At 55.8% G+C, this 23,421-nt stretch overlaps 7 protein-coding genes across 7 annotated transcripts; 2 read left to right on the top strand and 5 right to left on the bottom strand.

The window, feature by feature from the left end:
• Window positions 1-47: 47 nt before the first annotated feature.
• On the bottom strand, window positions 48-1,996 carry B0I36DRAFT_382011 (nucleotide-diphospho-sugar transferase). The gene is made up of 2 exons (XM_046160889.1): window positions 1,695-1,996; window positions 48-1,607 (listed from the first exon to the last, which is right to left on the bottom strand). The coding sequence occupies exons 1-2, from the start codon at window positions 1,764-1,766 to the stop codon at window positions 462-464; spliced, it is 1,218 nt and encodes a 405-aa protein (XP_046015360.1). The 5' UTR covers window positions 1,767-1,996; the 3' UTR covers window positions 48-461.
• Window positions 1,997-2,133: 137 nt separating this feature from the next.
• Window positions 2,134-4,062, bottom strand: B0I36DRAFT_90376 (uncharacterized protein). Its single transcript, XM_046163554.1, has 2 exons — window positions 3,304-4,062; window positions 2,134-3,243 (listed from the first exon to the last, which is right to left on the bottom strand). The coding sequence occupies exons 1-2, from the start codon at window positions 3,797-3,799 to the stop codon at window positions 2,489-2,491; spliced, it is 1,251 nt and encodes a 416-aa protein (XP_046015359.1). The 5' UTR covers window positions 3,800-4,062; the 3' UTR covers window positions 2,134-2,488.
• Window positions 4,063-4,819: 757 nt separating this feature from the next.
• B0I36DRAFT_429425 (uncharacterized protein) lies at window positions 4,820-7,517 on the top strand. The gene is made up of 4 exons (XM_046162500.1): window positions 4,820-4,971; window positions 5,981-6,306; window positions 6,447-6,914; window positions 7,289-7,517. Exons 1-4 carry the CDS (start codon window positions 4,850-4,852, stop codon window positions 7,306-7,308), a joined length of 936 nt encoding a protein of 311 aa, XP_046015358.1. The 5' UTR covers window positions 4,820-4,849; the 3' UTR covers window positions 7,309-7,517.
• A 3,949-nt stretch (window positions 7,518-11,466) lies between these two features.
• Window positions 11,467-14,947, top strand: B0I36DRAFT_285526 (component of IIS longevity pathway SMK-1-domain-containing protein; the record flags this gene model as incomplete). Its single annotated transcript, XM_046151588.1, has 6 exons — window positions 11,467-12,060; window positions 12,212-12,326; window positions 12,419-12,503; window positions 12,570-13,942; window positions 14,010-14,308; window positions 14,414-14,947. Exons 1-6 carry the CDS (start codon window positions 11,941-11,943, stop codon window positions 14,945-14,947), a joined length of 2,526 nt encoding a protein of 841 aa, XP_046015357.1. The 5' UTR covers window positions 11,467-11,940.
• A 530-nt stretch (window positions 14,948-15,477) lies between these two features.
• B0I36DRAFT_372844 (zinc-binding dehydrogenase) lies at window positions 15,478-16,659 on the bottom strand (the record flags this gene model as incomplete). The annotated part of the gene is made up of 2 exons (XM_046160148.1): window positions 15,478-16,513; window positions 16,601-16,659. The coding sequence occupies 2 exons, from the start codon at window positions 16,657-16,659 to the stop codon at window positions 15,478-15,480; spliced, it is 1,095 nt and encodes a 364-aa protein (XP_046015356.1).
• A 565-nt stretch (window positions 16,660-17,224) lies between these two features.
• Window positions 17,225-20,405, bottom strand: B0I36DRAFT_317990 (peptidase family M1-domain-containing protein). Its single transcript, XM_046153231.1, has 4 exons — window positions 19,889-20,405; window positions 18,998-19,815; window positions 17,827-18,938; window positions 17,225-17,765 (listed from the first exon to the last, which is right to left on the bottom strand). Exons 1-4 carry the CDS (start codon window positions 20,143-20,145, stop codon window positions 17,286-17,288), a joined length of 2,667 nt encoding a protein of 888 aa, XP_046015355.1. The 5' UTR covers window positions 20,146-20,405; the 3' UTR covers window positions 17,225-17,285.
• Window positions 20,406-21,197: 792 nt separating this feature from the next.
• B0I36DRAFT_317988 (Pre-mRNA-splicing ATP-dependent RNA helicase PRP28) lies at window positions 21,198-23,420 on the bottom strand. The gene has a single exon (XM_046153230.1). The coding sequence runs from the start codon at window positions 23,319-23,321 to the stop codon at window positions 21,267-21,269; it is 2,055 nt and encodes a 684-aa protein (XP_046015354.1). The 5' UTR covers window positions 23,322-23,420; the 3' UTR covers window positions 21,198-21,266.
• Window position 23,421: the final 1 nt, after the last annotated feature.

Below are 23,421 nucleotides of genomic sequence, written 5' to 3'. Positions count from 1 at the left end.
CGCACCGAGACCCCTGTTTTTCTCAACGCGTAAGGTATGGGGCGTCTCTCGGAACGGATCCATTTCTCCTGCCCTGTCCTGTCTGCAAAGTCATGACACAATAGACTAGACACGTCCTGCCAACACACTGATTTGTGGTTTGCCAGATCTCTGGACTTGGACCTGCCACAGCCACAAAACGCCACCCGCGGATTTCAGCGATAGGAACATTTGAACTAAGCGGGCCCACGCCAAAGGACGTCTACTATGTTGTCCTGTCACATGTCAAGGATCTAAGGGCCTGGCTTTGGACATCCGGCCTTGTCTTACAGTGAGACAAGAACTCACGCTGCGACCCTGTTAACGCTTGCGCTCTTCATCAGGATTATCGTGCTAGCATCACGAAACACTTAGGTAGTAGAAGGCGGATATGCTTCGACCTTGTGAGATTCTTGTATACGGGTCGTCCCTCGTATCATGCGTCATGTCAGACGCCTTCTGTATACACCCAGCATCCAGCTCGCCCGCAACACAGCGAGGCCTATGGCCATTTTGATGCTGTCCGCAATCAGGTCCATCTTGCTGCCAGGTACCTCATGCCAATCGATCGGCACCTCTGCCACCTTGATGCCCGGGCTGCTGCCAATAGCGCTGCCGTTGTGGCCTAGGATAGGGACTGCCGGTGCTGACTCGGCTAGCATGAGCATCTCGATATCGAAAATCCACCCCTCCGTGTGCATATATGGCACAATGTGCGGCAACGCAGCTCGAGAGAAGAGCTTGAAGCCACACTGCGTGTCGCGGATTCGTGAGGTCGCCGGCGGGGTCAAGATCATCAGGACGAGGTGAAAGGACCGCATCAGGAAGTTGCGCATAGCGGAGCGCTTAACAACCGCCTCGCTCCCCACAAGGTGACCTCTGCTGCCGATGGCGACCCCCCGGTAGCTGCTGTCTGCGACCTCCTCGCAGCCCTCGACCAATTTGCCCAGATCGCTGAACTTGGAGGCACCATCCGCATCCGCAAAGAGGGCATATTCCCCGCGGACGTGGCGGAAGCCGTGCGTCACGCTGCCGCCCTTGCCTCGGTTCTTCTCCAGGTTGACGACCCGGATGATGTCGTGGAGGCCATTCTCCCGGGCAAACTGCAAGCAGACGTGTACAGTGTTGTCCTTGCTGCCGTCATTCACAATGATAATCTCGTACCCTGTAACATCTTCCCGGGGCGCATTCTTAACATGTCGACGGGGTGTCGTTGGGCGCGCCGTGCGGGGGCTGGTAGCGGCGCCTTTCGCGTTGGGCTGCGACGGCCGCCCAAAGGCAGCATCCAAGTATTCGACAGCCTCTTTGAGAGGACCGAGGATCCGGCTCTCCTCGTTGTACGCGGGTATCACAATGCTCATCTTGACTTCGGCTGGTTCGATGGAGCCCGTGTCTGGTATGTATTGCCCGTCGGGGTCATTCTTGTTGGACTTGTCGCTGGCCTGCCGCTCTGCGTGCCATCGGTCGTGCCAGCACGGTAGTTGTCGAGTTACGGTGCCTTTTCCATCGGGCGTCGAGGTCAGGTAGTACTTCTCTGAGGGAAGAACGGGCCGCGGCTTCGGTGCGAAGAAGTGGAGGACGGCGTACAGCTGGCGGTCAAAGGTGGTCAAAGGTGTCAGTACTTGGTAAATATGTAAAGGCCTTGCCTAAGGGCGCACGGCGCAGGAGGGCCTTACGATGGCGAGGAGAAGCGTGCCGACTACGGGCACACCCAACACCAGGATGTGTAGGTACTGCTCGGCCGCCATGGTGAGGTAGAGACGGCCGTCTTCACGACCTGTTGTGCATCAGGATCTTGAAATGGCACGGGATGTGTAGGTGTCCGCTTTTGCTTTTTCGTGATTGTACAGTACCATTGAGGTCACGAAGGAGCTTGCACAATGTCAATGGTAAAGATTTGGGGAACTAGTTGTCTCACCCATCTAAGTCCACCGAACGTGGGGATGGGGGTTTACTTGAGTGGACGCGTCTCAGCTGCAAATGGAGGGACTCGGCTGAGCTTGTGACGGCACCGCTTGCGCCTGAGAAGAAGCCACGGTGGTGGCCTCAGAAACCCACTTACGTAGCAGGCGGAGCCAGGCACCCAAAAAGACGCCCCACCCATCCATGCAACTACTCAACCGCTGGAACAACAATTCACAGAACAGCCTTGTTCAGAATACACCGCATACATGAAATCACGAGAATATAGAATAACCACTTTTCTATAGCTCGAAGGCATTGTGCTATCATCTTTTATGTCCCATGACGACGCTTGTGAGTGTAGCAATAACCAATGGTACGAACTCCTCAAACTCCTGGCTTCTAAGCAAAACCCATGGGAATGCATCGGTCAGATTATCGACATGCCCTTCTGGAAACATTCCCGACTTCCAAGAGACGACGAAACAAAGCGTGAACAAAGGGAAAATGCTACAAGTGATGCACACCAATGTGGAAAGTCAGCCCTGCGATGCTTACTGTCTTGTCATTAAGCCGACACAACTGCTGTGTCTTTGTTGAACCAGGCCCAACGCTTCTTCTTGCCTTCAGCATTGCGCTGTTCACGAGCATTCGACTTCTTTGCTCCATTGGCCGCCTTGTACTCCTTGGTCGGCAGCTCAGTCACCTCGGTATCTTTTGCCGACATTGCGTGCTTCGAAGCTGTCGCAATCTCGGGCTTCCGAGAGACGCTCACATCTTTCGGCGATGTCTCGTCACGACCACGGCTTGCATCGGCAGAATGCTTCTTGTTCTTCCAGAAGGCTGCACGAGTGTGGCGGGGGGCCGACTCCTCCAGTGCAGTCTTCTCATCGGAGAGAGCCTCCGCCAGCTTGGTGCCCGTTGGTGGCTCATACTCCTTCCTGGTTGTGGCCAAATCTGGGGTTCTCGCGATGGAGCTTGGTGCCGTGGAATCAATGGCTTCTTCTGAGCGCTCTGATGGCGATTCTGAAGTGAATGATGAGTTGGACGTCGTTGCTTGGGAAGAGCCGGTTGCAAGAGGAGGCTCGACAGATTTGGCCATAAGGGCCGCGGGGTTCAACGGGCTCACTCGGCGAGCGCTGCGTGTGGTCGATCTCGTGTCGGTTGTGCTGCGTCGAGCCATGGTTGGCCGAGACTGAGACGCTCCGGAAGCGCTCAGGTCAGAGATGCCTCTAGTGGCTGGGAGAAGCACAGGAGCTTGCTTCCTCGACCACATCTCAAGCCCAGACTCGACACTTGCCACACTAGTATTTGCAGAAGTGCCTGCAGCTCAGCGGTTAGTGTTTGGCTTGATTGTGATAAAGGAGATGTAGGAAGACGCACCTCGCCCATACAGACTTGAGGGGCCAGACAGTGTTCTGTTGTGCTTACGCCTCGGCATGGGAGGAACGACGTCCTGTCCACTGCTTCCGGGGTAACGTGCTCTGTGTCGGGACTCGACCAGGGAGGGTGCCCGGCTTGCCCAAGCGGAAGTGCCAGGCATGCTGCTGTAGCTATAGTTCTTTTGCAATGCCACAACTGGGCTTGCCTCGCTTGCTGGATATGTGACGTATGATAGGGAGCTTTGAACACGAGGGATCGAGGGCAAGCTGAGGCGGCTTGCGTCTCTCGAGATGCGCTGCTGGTTGGCGGCCAGGATGCGTGGCCGGTCTTCGGCGGCCCAGCAAGGAGGAGCACCCGTCATTGCATCAGCAGCCGCATGGCTCGGTACGTGAACATACTTGGGCTTTTGTGCCTCGTCTTTGGCCTTCTGTGCTTCTTGCTCCTTCTTCTCCTTGGACTGGCTCTTGCCGAGCTTGATCTTGCCGAGGATGGACATGGCGATGACAAGGGTCAGTCTGAGCCCCGGGAACAAACGAGAGGCTTGTATCAGACAAAGTTGTCGTCTTTGTCGTTCTGCCTCGGGTGGATAAGAAACGATCCGTGTTGAATAGCAGGGCCGAGGATGGATGAGAGAGACCTGTAAAGTAAAGTCAAGAAGCTGGGTGGTGTTGTAGGCAGGCCTCCTGGTGGGAGGAGGAAAGACGGTGCAAGCCTGGACTTATGCTGCGAGGGCAATGGGGAGGACTGCTTTTCAGGGCCGCCGCAGGTCGCACCTCGCCGTCAAGCAAGTGGCTCTGGCTCGCGGTAGCTCCATCATCACCCAGCGCTGCATCATGTCGGGTTAGGCCAGGAACAACACCGGGATAGCTCCGCCACCTAGCCTGTGGCCCGCAGTGGGCGGGAACAACTGCGCTAGCAGAGCTGGTCGTGCGTGGTTGGCGAGCCGTCCTGCGGCCTAATGCAGCCTCGTCGCGGAACCCAGGCCGTGGGACCTGTAGTCGCCATCGAGGCTGCTCACCGTGATGCATCGGGACGGCTGCTATCAGGATCCTAGTCCTGGCAGCTTCCGGGCTTTCCAAGTGCTGGGAACATGCTGCTCGTATAACGCGCCGGAGACAGGACAGGGACTCGTGGCCATGGCCTCCCGCTGGCTTGCAGAACTGCGTACTGAGGCGACTGCCGTCCGTTGTCAACCAGTGACTGGATGTGGGTGGCTGGCGAGATATGCTTTGCACTGTCCGCACGTGTCACTCCCAACTTACTTGGCTTGCAGGTATCAAGCAGTCCGCCGCAGATGCAGTTTGGCCGGAGTCTGGACTCCTGCAATGAGCAGGTGGGCGACGTTGTCGGCGGGCTTGGGCTCATGTCCTTTCCAGCCTAGGGCTGCGGCTTCCCGTCCTGAAACGGCTTGGTCCACGATTAGCATTCAGCTGGGACGATGTGAATGTCAGGGGAGGCAGATGCTAGAACACCAGCAGCCTCTTAGTCCCCACCCACGCCTGTGCCAACTCGCATCATTTGATGCACGCCATGCAGCACTCTCCCAATGGTCCTTCAGCTTCGCGCTGCCTTTGCAAGCATTTGCTTGATATCGGACGGCCAGGCTCGTGCCACGCGTGTCAGGCCGAAGGCTGCTACCACCGCGCCGCATGTCCAGCCAGCCACGGCGTAAGCAACCTGACCTCCTCGTCATACGAAATGGCACCACCGAGGCCATCTTAAGGGCACAACGGCATGGCCTCCGTCATCGTCGTTGGCTCGAGCAGAATGGAAAATCTGCGACAGCACTGTCCCCATTTAGACAAGAGAGGACCCACAAGTGATCGCCAGCAGGCATCATGGAGCGACCCACAAGCACCATGGACGTGGCCATCTCCTCGTCGATAGATCCAGTAGTGGTATGGGATATCCGGTGCTCATCAGATCCCCGATGGGAAACTGCGGCATATCTTGGCGTGGCCCGCACGAGCCAAACCCATCCATGCAGCGTTTTCTGCAGGACACCCTCCCAGCGTGTGGGGGTCCGCAATTCCGCCCAAAGGCGCCTGAGGCTATCTGCACGGCAGTAGCCTCGAGGCTCGTATTACTCGGCCTGAGCCTAGCTCGGCCCCAGCCGCCAAAGTGTGCCTGCTCACCGTCGGCCAAGAATTGCTGGGACTGCTGGGCGGTCGCAGACCGCCAGGTTCCACTTCCCGGCCCAGTCGAGCCCAGCAACGGGCAGCCACTGACGCTGGCAACGTTGAGTGTCCGCTGCTTCCGAGCACTTGATGGAAGAGAATGGTGAAGAACTGAATACGCAGGCCGTGGAAGGAGGGGAGTGTGCGGGTGTTCCTACCCCAGTACCCAATTCATAACTGCACACCCCACCTCCTCGACGTACCTCGTCCTCATCCCACCATGCAATACACAATATATCGATGAATTACCTTTCCCCTGTCATTGAGTGCAGTGAGCTATCAACGGCTATCTCTTCATACGAAAGACCTTATCTTAGCCAACACCAAGATGACGGACATCCAGGAGGGTGAGGCCGCACAACGACTTCGACACCATTTTGGAGTTGGACTTCGGCTGCCAGACGAGTCATTTGATCTTGCAACGGCTGCGGAGTTTGATGGTCTATGCTGAGATGCTGGATTGCAACACCAACTTCGGCGAGCTAACGTCCAAGTCCAAGGGCATCAGTGTTCTCAGATCACATCGATCCTGCTGTTTTCCATCTTGACGTGCCAATTCTCGGTATCTGCTATGGTTGTCAGGAACTTACCTGGATGACTGAGACCAGCAATGATGCTGGTGGCACTATCCGCGACGACGGCCGCGCCGATGTGAATATCCACAACAACGGAAACGCCTACATGGATAGCCTCTTCAAGCGCCTGGTAGACTCTATGCACGTCAAGGAAAGTTTCGAACACCAACCTGGTATCAAGTTGATAGTTGTTAATGGCTCAGAGCTCTTCCTAAGCCGTCTGAAGGGTGTCCACAAGCCGGGGAAGAAACGTAAGATCATTGGCGGCATACTTATCGACCTCTTCCAGCAGCAGGAGGCTATCCAGATCGAGCAAGAGGCAGAGAAAACACAAAATGCCGGTCCTGTCACATGAATTTTGCAAGGCGCACTTCACCACGACGTCTTCGAGGATATATCACACAACGGGCCCAGCGCCACGATCAAGACATACCACAACGTCAAAGGACTGCCGGAGTTTCTCAAGCTGAAACTCATCGAGCCTCTGCCCGAGATTTCAAGGACGGTATCCGCAAGTTCAGTCATGAGTTGGGCATTCACAGAGACCTAGTCATACGCCGCCCATTCCCTAGACCTGCTATTGCCATCTGTATCCTCGGCGAGATTACTCCCGAGCAAGTCCACATCGCCCCTGCCGCCGACCGCATTTTCATCTCCGGGATCCGTAACGCAGGTGTTAATGACGAGATGAGCCAGGCGTACGTCGCCATCAGCAAGGACCGTCGCGCTGTTAGCGTCCAGAGTGATGCTAGAGCGTATGGTCATATTGCCGTTCTGCGCGTCGTCGAGATGAGAGCAGCTGCCAGAGCTGAATTGGGAGATTGGGGAATTTATCGGTTGAGGCGTGAGGTCGACTTGAGTAGGTTTCACAGAGCGAGATTTGTCAATGATGGAAAGATAGCCATGGATCATGACTCTACCAATGGGATCTCTTTGTGCCTGGTGGATTGTGGAGGGAGGGGAGAGAGTTCCTGCGCCGGTACCTAATTCATAACTGCACACCCCACCACCTCCTTGAAGTACGTTTTCCCACGATGCAACACAATGTATCGATGATTGACCTACCCCTACGCCTGTCATTGAGTGCAGTGGTCTATCTCGGGCCTGCATAACATGATAGTGGTTGCTCCGGCACGTCCTGCCATTAATTGTATCGCTTCGTCGTCACTCAAAACAATATTCGGCCTTGATTGGCGCCAGCAGCAGCTCGTCGTAAATACCCTCCTACCATAGTACGGCCCATGCGGCCCTAATGAGCACCGCAGCCATTTTTAAAGCGATCCCAGCCGTAGCCATCTCTAACTTTGGCCCTAGATCATCCTAGTGCGCTCGGAGCAATCACCACAGCGACAGCTTGAAGACGATGACGTGGCTGAGATCAGCTGCTTCTTATTGAACACCTAGTACTTCGTGGGCAGCATATGGTTGATGTGCCTAGAACACACTTGTGTGTTTATCCCAGAAATTTAGCGACACCTCGATGAGGTGGAAGTGATTCCGAGCCGAATTCGGAGGTTCAATCGGGCGCTGAGAAAAACGTCACGTGTTCCTCGTCTCATTCATCAGCCAAACACGCGCCCTGAACCAAGTCAACCACATGATGAGGCACAGGATGTGATAGAGTCAGGCATCGTCGGTTCTAGCAAATAGCCTGTGGCTTGGCATTGGCTCACCTGAGTCAACGCAACAGGGTCTGCCTCGGTCCCGACGATGCTGACTTCGCTCGTCACGGTCCTCAAACGTGGTAAGGTTAATGATAGGAGGTTGTGTCCCCAATCCGCCTGGCAATCTCCCCGAAATCATCTGGGGCGACGAGACCAGACGCAGCATGTGATTACAATCCTGGAGTGGGAACGTTGTGACCGGCTTCGTGCCTGGAACTAGCATAAAGCTTGATTCTGCAGACACGTAAGCGAGGGCCGGCGCGGTCTCTTTTCCTTTGTTCGAGATACGGCATCCATGATGTTCGCCCGTCGCCATGTCCGCAGGCTTGCTGTGGGCTTTCTCGTAGATAAAGGCGCAATATGCAGGACTCACTAGCCGCATGCAAATGGTGCGTGAGCGCCGGCCAAATTTTCGCAAATCACGCGACTGCATCACGGGAACAGTGTTATCTCCATGGCGTACTCGACGATTCGCGAAGAGCTTCTATGCCGGCGATAAGGAAGCAATCACGACCTCTCGCGTCTTTCTCCATGAGCACGATCAGGAATGGCCGTCGTGCATTTTGTTCTGCCTCGGGAATCGAGCAGAACTGCATAACTGCAGAACTGTTATTCGAGGAGCCAATGACGAAGAACAACGGAGGCCAAAATCAGCGGTTGATCCTGGATACCCGGAAGTAGAACCCTGACATGCCGCTCTCTCGTTCCTGTCGGCCAGCTGAGTCCACCTCGCCAAGGCCGATCTATCCCAAAATCGACCCAGAAAAAAAGTAGGAGATTAATTCATCTCCGTGGACAACACCAATCTTTCACAAAAGGGCTTTTCAGCTAGGCTGACTTGCCGTAATGTTTGGCAAACTCCAATAGCGTTACACGCGAAGCGTCTTTCAATATGATAGCTATCCAACCCGATTGCCTGGGCCAGAAGCCCTTAGTCACCTTCCTATTGGGAGTCGCTCATTGAAGATAGAAGCTCTCCCGCTCAAGCGTGACAAATTCTGGATAACCTTCTCCTTTCTTTCTGTTTCGGAGAGTTCCATGAACTCAGTGGAAGACATGCAGTTGCCAAGTCGTGTGATCGCTGGTCATTCGTGGAAATTCAAGAAAGCACCAAGGAGGGTGCCCTGAGATCTTTCGCTTTCCGCATTGCTATTTTTGTGGAAGAAGTGCTGGGGGAGGCCCGAAGGCCTGGATTCATGGGACATGCTCATAGATTTGTGTTTGCTGGCGAAATGAATTTTATGCGGGTGCATTGTTGCCAGCTGGAAATGTGCTCGTCCCAGGACGGGGATGAAGACTTGTCATGGGAAGTATGCCAGTTTCGAATAAAGAAAGTTGCCAGGCTGCTAGTTGTAGTTCGGCCGGGGCACATACACATTGGTCTGCGGATTTTAGCAGGTCGTGCTTCAATAAAGCCTCTCTCTCTCTCTCTCTCTCTCTCTCTCTCTCTCTCTCTCTCTGTGTGTGTGTGTGTGTTTATGTATGTCGTCTGCCGCTTCTTAGCTGATATCTTGTAGGTGTTGGGAAAAGGCCGGGACGGCGAACTTGGTCCTCCAAACCATGGGCGAATCGACTTTAAGCTGGACAGTTCTGACGATGGAGGGAGTGTCCCGGCGGACGGAGGGATTTACTAGACTGTTTTATGAAACGGACGGTTGTGCGGGAATGAAGTGGTTATGGCGATCTCATTGACAATCTACATACCGGAATCGATGCTCGTTTTGGTAGCTGGGAAGTAACACGTTTCTAAGGAAGCCCAGTTGCCTTCCTGTGAACTGCGGGATGGCTTCTCGGGTCCTAGTTGGAAAATTGTAGTTTGGCAAATTGATGGAAAATGGTTGGTGTAATGTCATGTTCCTTGAGGTAAGTGGTAGTTTTACACAAATCTTCAAAAATTACGTGTTTCGTTGAATTACACGCGATTGAGCCTGACGGTGTCGAGAGATATCAAAACGAGTTCAGAGCTGATTATGGACGTCACTCGCTGCGCTCCTACTGAAATCCATGCGCCCAGCATCTAATGATTGACTTATATGTGCCTCGTGGCCCCCCCGGGATTCCGTGGGGTTTGCTGGGCAGGGATAATAAGCTGGGGGATGGCGATCTCCGCTTGCGGTTTGCCGACAGGGCCTACCTGCGGGCCGGAAAGAAACGCAATGCGGCGGGTTTCACTCTGCTGACGTAGGTATTCTATAGCGGGGTGGTTTACTGCACTGGCTCATTGAAAACTCGACAAGGACGTGTTGAGAGACTCGCGTCATTCCGGGCCAGGCTGTATGCGGACTGCGCGAATGCCCAACAACAAGCCAGATTTGTTGTCTTGGCTGGGACGCCCGCGCGCCCGGAGCGGGGCACGGGACATGCGAGGAGAGGGGCAGGCTTCTGGACTGCAGGATCTGGGGTAACTGAGACAGGAGAGGAGATGCCGTGGGCGCGCGGATTCGAGCGTTGTGTGTGGTGTCACGATACAGCGATTGGCAGCAGCAGCGCGTGGCCGCCACTTTTCGATCTCCACGCCGTGAGCCCTATTGGGGGGAAGACATGGAAGGCATCCATGGACGTCAGGGACTGCCTTGCAGCAGCACCGGTGGGGGCTTCGGGGGGGCAACCCTGCGCTAGCGACGGCCGTTGGCGGCGCTAGCTAGAAAACCCCTGCCTGGCAGCGGCAGCTCCTTCAAGGTTGCCCAGGCAGGTGGTCGCCGTCAGGCAGAGACGACGGCCAAGAGGCTAACCTTGATCTTTCCCAGGGTCCATCTAGCTATAATTTAGTACCTCTGTGCAGCATGCTCGAGGCTCGTGGGCAGCGAGGAGGACGACGTGCAGCGTCAGGTAGCTCTTGGTGTACAAGCCTGGCACGGAAATGAGACGGAGGGCGATCCTCTCGCGCCGGCACTTGCCGGTTTCGTGGCCAGGCAGGGCGGTGCAGTGCTCAAGTGCAGTGCGTGCAGTTGCCAAAACGCGGATGACGCAACAGGGCGCAGGCTCACTGGCGACCTTCTTTACAGACAGTGACGGTGACTCGTTGCACAAACTCGTGCAATGGTTCTCACTACCTCCCCCCCAGTCCACCACTGCTCGAATGCTGTTCTGAGCCCGTCGCCCGTGTCCAAACACTTTTAGTGCCGGCTCTCTCATGTCGGGGTTCTGCCTTGCTGCCTGACCATGCGACGAGCACTCACATCAATACTCGCTTTTGTCATAGTCCACCAGAACGGCCGCTTCCTCCTCCGCTGGTCATCACTTCTGCATTAAACATCTTGCAAACAGGCTTCCGCTCCGACTTCGCTAGCTCGTGGATTCAATCAGGCGCCGTCAGCAAGGCATCTTGCGATCGTCCCACAAGCCATAACTTTCATCTCCGAGGCCGACGTCTCTCTCTACCACTCGCCGGACTGGGTGCCTCGTCGTGCACGTGTCCCAAACCACTGCTTACCATTTAGGACTCTCTGCTTGTCGTCCCAGCAGCAGCAGAGGCTCGCAACCTCTCTCCACATCCTCTTTTCGGGATTGTCGCAGCAGGAAACCGTGGGGCCGCCTTCGGGCAACGACGATACCCTGCCGTATCCTGACTAATCGGCCCAGCATCCACACCCGCCAGCAGGTCTGTGTGGCACTTGGAAGCGCTTGATCTGGCCGGAGACCCTTGCCTGCCGCGGCGCCGGGCCCCATCCTTGGTTGCTGCTAGAGTTCTCACGTCACGCTGAGTTGCCCACGCCTGGCCCCAAAGCAGACCCACCGCCCGCCTCTCTACAGCCTAGCCTGGCTCCTGGTGCAGCGCCTGCCCGACCCGACCCTCGTAGAGCGCATCCATCGCCGCCGCCGCCGCCGCCGCGGTGGTCCCTCGTCCATCGTCCTCCTCCACCACTGTCCACCACCGCCTCTGTCGCCCGACCATCGCCCAGCGCCCCTGGCATCCGTCCTGCCCGCCACCGCTGCGGCTCCGGCACGCACCCGTCCCCAGACAGTCGATGCGCTCGAGCGCATTGCTGCAATCGCTTTGATAGCGACAACGGCCGACGTCCCGACTCCCATCAGATTCTGTCGCGTGCGCGCACAGCGTCTAGCGCGCGCCCAGCAAAATCGATCAAGGTGGCTGCGCTCACGCTTCTCAGCCAGGCCGACACAGAACTCTCCCTTCAACAACACTTTGATCTTGCGCCAGATCTCCTCCAGCACCATACGCGCCTGGCGACTGACCTTCGCTCTGCCGAGCCGCTGGCGATGGCGGCACAACAGGTGCCGCATCCGTCGACGGACAGAAAACGGGTCAAGGTCTATGAGCTGCGTCACAATGACTGGTTCGATCGTGGCACCGGGTTCTGTACCGCAGAGTTTGACACAGTTAGTTTCTTCCTGCCTCGCGCGCCGGCGCGGCTTGGCTTGCGTTGTGCCACCTCGGCGTCCCCTGCTCCAGCTTGTCACGCGTGTCGTGTTGGAAAGCGCGCACACAATGATAGAGAAAGGCTTGCTGACCATGCTGACCAACCCTTAGATGGAAGATGGCTCACAGCGTGAGCCTCGAGTCATTGTCGAGTCTGAGGAGGAACCCGATCGCGTCCTTCTGGAAACGCGAATTTGCAAGGAGGACGGTTTTCACAAGCAGCAGGGTACGCAACGTCGAGTCGAAAATGCGCAGGATCCCCATTCACTATGGTGCATGGTCCTTGTACATCCTCATGCTGACCTTGTGGCATTGTAGAAACCTTGATTGTATGGACCGAGCCGTCAAATGGTGTTGACATGGCCCTTAGTTTCCAGGAGTCGGAGGGCTGTGCATTGATATGGTAAAGCATTTGAGCCGAGTCATGCGCTGTCGGTGCAACGGCAAAAGATGCTAACGTCTTATGCAGGAAATTTATCAACAGCGTCCAGCAGGGCTATCACGGAGGACACGGTCAAGATGACAGCCTCTCAGACGAACTTGCCATGGACATGGTCAATTCGATTTCACTACCCCCAGCATCATTCCCCAACCTGCCCGAAATCGAGTCGCAGATGCGTATCATGAGCGGAAGTGCCAACGGGCGCGATGCACTGACAAAGTTCGTCATTTCGGAAGACTACATCAGCAAGCTGATCCCGTTGGTCAGCGAAGCCGAAGACCTCGAGGCGCTCAACGACCTTCATCGCCTTTGTAACATCATGAAGATCATCATTCTTCTCAACGACACTAGCATTATAGAGCGTGCGGTTTCGGACGAATGTGTCATTGGCGTTGTCGGAGCCCTCGAATACGATCCAGACTTCCCGAGCCACAAGGCTAATCACCGGCAGTGGCTTGAGGGAGAGGGTCGTTTCAAGGAGGTTGTACGCATCGAGGACACGACAATCCTCACCAAGATCCACCAGACCTACCGGTTGCAATATCTGAAGGACGTCGTGTTAGCCCGCATACTCGACGACAACACGTTTTCCGTGCTCAACTCGCTCATCTTCTTCAATCAAGTCGATATTGTGCAGCACTTGCAGTCAAACGGCAGTTTCCTCAACGAGCTTTTCAGCATCTTCAAATCACCAGCACAGCAAGAACCCCGGCGGAAAAAGGAAGCAGTTCTCTTCATCCAACAATGCTGCGCAATCGCGAAGAACCTGCAGCCGCCTTCACGCCAGACGTTGTACAACAATTTCATTGCCCACGGCCTGCTCCAAGTCATCAACTTTGGCCTACGACACAGCGACGTGTCTGTCCGCGTGGGCGCGACCGACATCCTCGTATCGATGATTGACCATGACCCCCAAATGATCCGGATGACGATTTACCGTCAGATGCACGAGAAGCAGCCGCCCTTGACCGAGTCCTTGATCGACCTGCTTCTGGTCGAGGTCGATCTTGGGGTCAAATCTCAGATTTCTGACGCTCTTAAAGTATTGCTTGACCAAGGGCCTCCCATGCAGCCTGAGGCTTTTGCCAAGTCCAATGGCGAATTCCTCCCCCGCACAGCTAGCAGATTGCCTCCAGGGCACGACCCGCAGCAGGAGCGTTTTCTTCACATCTTCTTCGAGACGTCGGCTACCCGGCTTTTCCAGCCGATCATGAATCTGCGCGACAGGACAGACATGTCCTTCACCGTGCAGCAGGCGGCCATGTTTACATGCCTCGTTGAGATATTATGTTTCTTCGTCCGGCAGCATCCGTACCGATGCCGGAATCTCATTCTGAGACACGATATGATACCGCGGATCACGCAGCTGCTTGGCGCACAGGAGAAGTTTTTGAAGCTGGGTAAGTTTGACATTGTTTCGCGCCCGCCATGGAGTGCATGATACGCCTGCTAACACGAATTTGATAGTTGCCATTCGGTTCCTGCGGCAGCTGGTTGTGGTGCCGGACGAGTTCTATCTTCAGCACTTGATCAAATCTAACGCGATTGGAGCACTTTTTGATCTTCTCGAGGCTTTGCTGCCTCGCGACAACCTGCTCACTTCAGCCTGCCTGGAATTCTTTGATGTCATTAGGAAAGACGACATGAAGACCACGAGCAGGATCATCGTCAAAGCATATGCGCCGAGGATCGAGAAGCTGCTGTTTATTGAAACATTTCAGGTCTATGGCGTGCGCTTCATCAACAAAGAGGGCATGGATAAGCCAGTGAGGACGGACAGCGAATCCCCGCAAATGGCGCGGTATTCCAATCCGACAGGCATGACCCGTCACGAGCTAATGGGGGAGCAACTGGCGACAAACATTACTGAGGACGAGTACTGGGGCGCATCTGACGACGACGACGACGTTCCATTGAGGAGCGAGAACGGCGAAACTCCTCTCGCTAAGCCACTGGTGGACTATGCCTCGGACGAAGATCTTGACGACAATGCAGATGCAGGGGCCTTGTCCGCAGACGAAGACAAGGCGGAAGGTGTTGATCCGAGGGAGGAAGGTGCCAAAGCCGCTAGCGAAGGCGCCGCACAGCCACCGCTCGAACGGCTGTCAGAGAAGCGAAGGCGGGAAGAAGACCAGGAGGAGGACCTGTCACAGCTGATACAGCACAAGCGCAGAAACAGCTCCTCGGCGAGCTCGAACGCGTCGAGTACGCATAGCTCGACACGCAAGAAGAAACCGGGCGCCACAAACGGACGAGATGGAGGAGGAGGAGGAGGAGGAGGAGGAGGACCAGCTCAAGGGGCCACGGCGAAGAAGATATCCATTAGCATTGGGCTCGGAGCGAAGAATGGCGGCAGCGGTGACAGCCAGGAGGCTGCGGCGGTAGAGACAGACGACAAGTCATGATGACGCGAGGAGGGCGGTTCCTGCTGTGTACCAATACTCGAGCCCTTACTTTGGCACTTTCTACCGGCTTGATGATGAATTCATGACCTCCCTTGGCCAGTTTCTCTCCAGTCTTTGCTAAGCCTGCCTACACTTGAGCTTTTGGATGATCATCGTGTGTGTAGGATACAGGCGTCTCATGGCGTGCATGAAAGTCTTCAGACAAGTTTGAGAACAGAGAGGCCACACACACTCGAGCTGCAAGGCGTTAAGAGCTATAACAATTTGACAGGTTACATTGCATGTCAAAAATGAACCACACAAGCAAATCAGATGACGGGGCGCATACAGAGCCATGTGCGTGAGAGTTACGGAGGACTCAATTATCGCATTCCAGCCAAGCATGCGTGTCTGGCGAGATTCCGAAAGAAACAGCTGGCTAGCTAGATTCCTTTTGGTGTCAGAACAAACAAACACTGATTACCAGTCAAAGAAGTATCCTACCTCCTGTCCCCTCACTCCTGGTACCGTAGTTTTGGGCGGGCCGGACCTCAAAGTTTCGCAGTCTCGCCAGGCTTGGAGATCTCAATGACCAGTTTACCAAACTGCTTGCCCTCGCCCATCTCCTTGAAAAGGCCATCAATCTCGCCTAGGTTATCCAGACCTTTTACCACGCGGCTGACGACGGGCACAATTTTCCTCTCGGCGACGAACGCGACCATCTCGGCAAACTCTGCCCTGCTGCCCATCGTGCTGCCTTTGAGCTCGACATTCTTGAGCACGGCCGACATGGTCCACGGCATCTTGGGCCCCGTCGTCATGCCATAGCAGCTGACCACGCCACCGGGCTTGAGCAGGCGCACGGCGCGGTTGACCACGTCGCCGCCAGCGCCGTCGATGATGGCGTCGATATAAGGGCGCGACTTGGGGAGCTGTTTGAGGAGCTGCTTGTCCCAGTCCTTGTCGCGGTAGCTCACACCACCGGCCGCGCCAAGCTTTTTGGCCTTTTCGAGCTTGGCCGGGTCGCCCGAGGTCACGTAGACGGAGCAGCCCTTTGCGACGGCGAACTGGAGGACCTGCAGCGCGACGCCGCCGCCGATGCCAGTGACCAGAATGTTGCGGCCCGGGACGGCGTTGCCGGACTTGGTTACGAATGCGCGCCAGCCCGTGAGCCCGACGAGCGGGAGGGCCGCGGCCTCGTGCGCAGAGAGGTGCTCGGGCTGCGGCTCAACCTCGGACTCGTGGACGGCCATGTAGTCCTGCCCGCAGCCAAAGGGGTACGCAACGCTGCCGCCAATGACGGAGAACTTGTAATAGTCCTCGGGGCCGTCTGGGTGCGCGGCCCAGCCGCGCGAGGGAGTGAGGATGACAGGCTTGTTGAGCAGGGCCTTGGTGGAAGCCGAGACGTCGGCGCCGACAGCAACCACGGTGCCGCTGCCGTCCGCGAGGATTGGATTCTCGAATGAGATGCCTGGGTACAAGTGCTGGCGCTGGAAGAAGTCGCGGTGGTTTAGAGCGGCGGCGTGGATCTTGACAAGGACCTCATTCGGACCAGGCTCTGGCTTGGGAACGTCATTGAGCTGGAGACTATGGATAGAGAGACACAACACAGTGAGATTGAGGTTTTGTTTGGGGGTAAAAGAGTGGTCAGTCATGGAGGAATGAAAGACTTACGGGTAGAAGACAGCCCCAGGCTTGCCCTCGATCTTCTTGATGGTCAGACGTCTCGACATCCTGTGCAGTCGAATGCTCTGGTCCTGTAGATCGGAGCTAAGGTTTGGTGTTGTGGTGAGCCAGAAGTCGACCACCCAGGCTTCAGATCTGGAGAGGAGGAAGGATAAAAGTACTTTGTTGGACGACCCTGGCCATCATGTACAAGGTCGTTGAAGCAAGAGCAAGGCGGGCAAGCTCGCAGCTTCCCCACGGTGACGACGGCGTCATTCCGCGCCGGCGCCTGAGGCCCCTGCCCGGTTAGTGCTGCTGCAGGCGCCGCTTAAGTTACCCCAAACTCGCCTGGAGAAGCCCCTCCACTCCCGAGGTAGGTCATCCTGGCGTGTGGGTACAGCAGTCCCCGCCTGGGTGCTCACCATCCCTACCTTCAGCACAGCCTTTGAGCCGAGGTTGCTGCAGCCAAACACATACACACTGACAGTCGCCCGCATCAGCAATTCTCTCGCACCACCGGAGACGGCCAATCTCTCGCACCGCCGGCGCCGGCCATCATCCCGTCAGCCGACTTGCGGTTCTGCCTGGCAGATACTCGCAGTATTGTCAGCGAACTACTTGGGAAACCCGGAGTGATATCCAAATCCGTGTATTTACTGTCTCTTTTCATTGGTGAGCTACATCATCTGACCTTCTACAGGTTCGCCCGGTAGCCGTTGGCGTCAACCCAGTCAGCCACGTCCTTGCCGTCACGCTCAATCCACGAGATCTTGCTGCGGATCGAGTCCTTGCTCTGCGCCAACGCCTGGTCAAACGACTTGGTGTCAATGTCCTTGAAGAAAGCCTCAACCTGCTCCAGTTGCTCCGCCCGCGTGAAGCCAGCCGTGCATATCGTCACCATCGATCCCAGCATGTTCGGGTTGCCATTGAGTCTCTTGTGAAGCTCAGGCCACTGCTCCTGCAGCCATTCGAACAGTGCAGTGATGCCCTCTGCGTGGCTTCGGAGGCCGGCAATGGGCAGGTACAGGTCCTGGTTCTTCACCTCGCCACTCAGGGACAGCTCAAGTGTCCGCTTGATGAGCTCGGGGTCGCGGGCGCGACCGAGCGACCGCATAGCTGTGTTGCGCTCGTCGCTGTTGGAGCTGCTGCGGAAGAAATTGAGGACGTGGTCGTACTGCAATATTGTTAGCACAAGCTTGCGACTAATCGGCACGTTCCGGAGTGAACAAACTCACCTCCTCCTTGCCGCCGTACTTTAGCGCCATGCCGAAGACGCTGCCACGGATGTTGGGGTGGATGGCGGACCTGTCCCCGGCCATGAACTTGTTGAACATGTCCTTGGCGGCAGCAATGATCTGCTTGTCTCCTGCCATGCCGGCAGCACCAAACAGCATGGCCTTGAACTGCTGCTCAATGTGGCCGTCCTTCTCCGAAAACTCCCATCCGATCTGGTGCGCACGCTTGCTACTAATGTCCTTCAAGAACGATTCGATGCCGTCCCTGACCGCCGCGTCCTCGAAGATCCACGCGCCCTGGACCGCGGCGACCCTGCCAATGATCTCGCTCCACACAACAAAAGATTCCTCACTGTCAAATCCCTTGAGCAGGTTGAGTACTCCTGAAGTCTTCTGGTAACCAGATGTGGCAAGAGCACCAGCATCGGCAATCATACCAGCTCGGTCCTCCACAGTGAGGCGACCGTCCTTGGCAGCCTGGCCAAGCTTAGCTAGACGCTCGGGAGAGTACGATGTCCGGTAAATGCTCGTGTGGTTGGCGTTGAGCTTGAAGAAATCGGTGTCCTTGACCTTGAAGTTGTCTTCCCTCTTGCTAAGAGTGACGGTCTCGTCAATGCCATCCTGAGTACGCAATCCAAGGAAGACCGGGTAGAGGACAGTGTCCTCCTCTGGCTTCACATCACCAGTGCGCAGGAAGCGGTTCTGCTTGACGTGAATCGTGTTGTCCCCTGCATTCTCAGTAACCTGTACGACAGGGTAACCGACATTCTTGGTCCAGATAGACATGATCTCTCTGACGGGCTTGCCACTAGCATCCTCCAGCGCCTGCCAGAGGTCTTCTGTCTGGGTGTTGCCGTATGCGTGCTTCTTGATGTATCTGCGGACACCTTCCAGGAATATATCCTCGCCAAGGTACGTGGAGATCATGCGCAGCACACAAGAGCCCTTCGAGTAGGAAATGGCATCGAAGATCTGGTCGACTTCGCTTGCGCGCTTGACCGGTACTTCAATTGGGTGACTGCTGCGGAGCGAGTCCAATGCCAAAGCACTTTGGAGGTTGTCCGTGACGTAGCTCTCCCACACCTTCCACTCAGGCCAGAAATGGTTGCAGCCTGCACGTGTGGTCAGTATTGAATTCAACACACTGCTTTACAAGACAGGTAACACTTACTCAACCAGCTCATCAAGGTGGCGAAACCCTCGTTAAGCCAAAGACCCTCCCACCAGTCCATGGTAACCAAGTTACCGAACCACTGGTGGGCGAGCTCGTGCTGGACAACCTCGGCCACGCGCTCCTTGGTGGCAGCACCGCTAGCCTTCTCATCGAGCATGAGATCAACGACACGGTAAGTGATGAGGCCCCAGTTCTCCATGGCACCAGCAGCAAAGTCGGGAATGGCAACCATGTCCATTTTGGGAAGGGGAAAGTCGTGTCCGAACTGCTGCTCGTAGTACTTCAAAGTCCTGGCAGCAAGCTCCAGAGAGAAACGCCCATGCTCGATATCCGAGCTGGCCGGTGCGTAGACTCTGATGGGTACACGGAAGGCGTTGGTCTCGATGTAGTTGAGTTCGCCCACGATGAAGGCACACAGATAAGTCGACATCAGCGGCGTTGGGTTGAACTTGACAACCTTCTTTGTCGTTCCGGTAACCTCGGACTTGATCTCTGACTCGGACGCAACATCCATGTTGCTCAAGCAGGTCAAGTGCTTGTCAGCAATCAGGGTGATGCCAAAGGTAGCCTTGTGAGACGGCTCGTCGAAGCAGGGGAACGCTCTGCGGCAGTCGTTGGCTTCCATCTGGGTCGTGGCGAGGATGCCCTCAGAGCCGTCTGGCTTCTTATATGTGGAGCGGTAGAAACCAGCCATCTTGTCGTTCAGCTGGCCAGTGAACTTGACCTCCAACTGGCACTTGCCCTTGGGGACGACATCCTTCAGTTCGATCGTGGAGACTTGCTTCGGCTCGTCGTAGGTGATGGCTGAAGATGATCTGCAATTGAAGCCAAATCATTAGCTTTGGAGATGCGACCTCGGCTGGATCTGTGTACGGCTAGCGGACTTACGTGACAATGCTTTCACCAGACTTGATGTGTGCGCTGTGGATGTCGAGCTCCAGGGTGTGGAGAGCGATAGACTTGGAGTCCTCCTGGACATCAAAGTCGATGATGGCAGTGCCTTCAAACGTGAACTTCTCAAAGTTGGGCTCGAGCGTCACATCGTAGTGCTTTGGGACGACATTGGTGGGAAGGAGCTCGCGCTGGGCCTTCGGGTCGGGGTTGGCACCGCCGGTCTGCTCAAGACCACCTGCGAATCGGCACATGTTGTGTCGTCGGTACGAGCAGTGTCGCTTGAATGTGCGGGTACTAAGTTTGGTCTCTGAAGATTGAAAAGACAGAGACAATTGCTGAAGGGGATTTCGTGGGACGAGAGTGGCGGGAGTCAGTCGATGAGGACTTGACCTGGCGTAGTGTAAGTGCAAAGTCAGCTGTCGTGTTGCTGGCTGGCCACCTGGTTTAGGAAGGTCTGGGAGTGGGGGCGGGGGAGCTCATGAGGAAGGTCAGGCAGGGCTGTGGAGTTGCAGGTTAGTGGAATGATGGGTACGAACTCGTAAGGTGAGGTGGCTGCCTGGATCCGGGACAGCTGGCTCAGCGCGTGGAAGCTCCGATAAACTGGGGAAGCCGGCAATTGAAACGGACTAGCAAGCCTGTGGCGGCAAAGACGAGGGGCAGATCGAAAGGCAGACATGCTGGGACAGCTCGAGGCTCTGCTCAGAACCCTTTGAGGTAGCGTCCAAAGTACAGCTCGGAATAAATACCAGCCAGTCGAACTCGAGGATAATACAACGGCCTGAGGCCCGTCTGTGCCAAATGAGCGGCACCTTTCGATGACCAGGTGGGGGTGTACAATCGTGGTACAGTGACCACTCGGAGTCAACTGTGTCAGAAATCCAAGTAGGAAACAGGGGCCTGTTTCTGTCGCTTCGTGGTGTCGTCAAACGGGTCGTAGAAGCAATAAGCAATGGCGATGAGAAATGATACAGTATAGTACAATAGCCACAATAACATGCGACTCTGGTGTCCCGGCGAGGGTTGTCAAGGCCGTGCAGCATCTGTCGAGACAATGCCGTGGGAAGTGCGCGGCCAGGGAAATCTTTGTCCTTTGCACGTTTCTAATCGCGACGGGCAGGCGGTGACTGGTCCCGATCGCCAAGCGTTGGCCCCCGGTGCCGGCCAAATGCAGGGTCTCAATTGCTCCTCGGCCAATCATGGAGCACAGCATGGATCAGAGGCACGCATTTGGTCAAGAGCCTGCCGGGCGGCGAGGACTTAGAGCAGCATTTCACAGTCTCCCAAAGCGTTTGAAGTGCCCACGTACTGCTACAACTGGGTGTTTTCTGTTTGTACACTGCCAGGAATTGACATTTGAAGACTATCTATCAGTCTAATCTCCTCGTCCTTTGGTAGGCTTCTGCTTGGCAGCTTCATGCTGCCGTAGGGCGTCTGGTACCTTGGACACAGGACTCTTTGAGATCATTTGCTTGAGATCGTACAAGACCGGAGCATCCTCGTTGCCAAGGAATGTGATGGCTACACCCTTCTTGCCTGCACGACCAGTGCGACCGATACGATGGGTGTAGCTCTCAATAGACGTGGCCATGTTGAAGTTCACGACCAGCGACACATCTGGCACATCAATACCACGACCAGCAAGGTCGGTAGCCACCAAGACCTTGGCTGTACCGTTACGCAAGGCCTGAAGGGCCGTCTCACGCTGCTCTTGTGTCTTGTTGCCGTGCAGAGTGACGACTGTAAACCCGGAACGACGGACCTCTTTTGCGACAGCCTCACAGTTCTGCTTCATGTTGACGAAGACGATGGCTGGCGCGGGGAACTCACCGCTGTGCAGAATGTTGAGGATGCGGTCCTGGCGTGCGCGTTCGCCTTGCACGAACTCGACTCGTTGCTCGACTGTATCGACAGCCTCGCCCTGGGTACCGATAGTGACGATTACTGGCGAGCGAAGATAGGTCTTTGCGATGCGTTCCACGGCTGGCGGCATTGTCGCCGTAAACATCATGGTTCTCCTCGTGCGGGAGGTGCCAAATGAGTTATGCGAATGGAACTGAGCGCCATCGATATCCATATCGGGCCTTTCATCCGTGGCAGGAAGGGCGTCTAGTACTTTTCTCAATGGCTCTTCGAAACCCATCTCCACCATTCGGTCGGCCTCGTCCATGATGACATAATGACATTGTGACAAGACCAGCACACGACGCTCGAGACAATCAACGAGACGACCAGGAGTGGCCACAATGATTTCTGCTCCATTGCGCATGGCATAAACCTGCTCTTCCAGCTGATGACCACCGATAAGTGTAACCACGTTGAAGCCAAAGGGTTTGGAGAATTGCTCCGCAGCAAGGGCAATCTGTTGCGCCAACTCTCTTGTTGGTGCGATGATCAACGCATAGGGGCCGTCGTTCTTTGTGAATTCCGTCAGAGGTGGCAATTTGGAAATGTAGTCCAGGAGGGGAAGGAGGAATGCTGCTGTCTTTCCTGAACCTGTGACGGCCACACCAATAAGATCACGTGCTTCGAGCGCAATAGGGATCGTGGCGCGCTGGATGGGCGATGGCTCCGCATATCCAAGTTCGTCAATGACAGACAGCAGTTTCGACGGCAAGCTTGACTCTCTCCAGTTGCGAAGAGGATGAGGCACGTTGCCACCTTTCGTGGATATGTCGAAGTCCTCCCTGAGAATGCGCCAATCCCGGGCTTGCATTTCTTCCAGCGTCTTCTCCGTCCAGCGTTTGCTAAAGACCTTTTGCTTGACCTCGTTGGCCCTTTCCCGCTGCCTCCTCGCATCTTCGGCCAGGTCACGAGCACGGTAGTAGCCTTCGATGAGCTGCCGCGCAAGGGCCTCGCCACGTTCTGGGTCAGGCTCTTCTTCTCTGATCGCCCTGGCCCGCTTGTGTATGTTGGCTTCGTTCTGGGCTTCGTCGTCGAGGGCAAGGTCGCCTGTCGTATCCTCCTGATTGTCCCAATCGAATTTGAACTCCTCCTTTTTGGTGCGCTTCCGCTTCTTGGTGGCTGAGAAAGTACTTTGACTCAGGTCCGGTCCCATGTATCGTTCTCGCAGGAGCGTCTCGTCTCGGTCCTCGGGCGGCGGCCGTTTGGTATTTGTCTTGGTATGGTTGTTTCCGTTGTTCATGCTGTTGCCGTTCCGATAGTCTCCACGGCGCTCGTCTCGGTAGCCATCGTTACGCGACCTGTCGTGCCCATCCTGGCGCATAGCCTTGGGCCCAGTAGGAACGCGCACATCGCGATCGCGAGGGTCTCGTGTACTACGTCCGTTGCGTGTGTCGTTCTGTTTGGTATCTTGAAGTGCTAGCTTCTTCTTTTCCTCCTCCTCCTGTTTTTGTTTCGCAAGACGCTCGCGTTCGGCCTTGGGAATGAACTTTGGTTTGAAGCCCGCGGTGATGGCACCAGGCGCCATGGTGGGTTGGGTATATGCTGGTCACAAACTTGATGCAAGAGAACTGGGGTCGAAACGCTGTGCTTGCAAAGGAGAATCGCTGGCCTGGTCGAGATTTTGA

This window comes from Microdochium trichocladiopsis, assembly GCF_020744255.1.
Source record: "Microdochium trichocladiopsis strain MPI-CAGE-CH-0230 chromosome Unknown B0I36scaffold_3, whole genome shotgun sequence".
In the NCBI taxonomy this organism is placed as follows: Eukaryota; Fungi; Ascomycota; class Sordariomycetes; order Xylariales; family Microdochiaceae; genus Microdochium; species Microdochium trichocladiopsis.
This window is presented reverse-complemented; position numbering and strand designations above follow the sequence as displayed.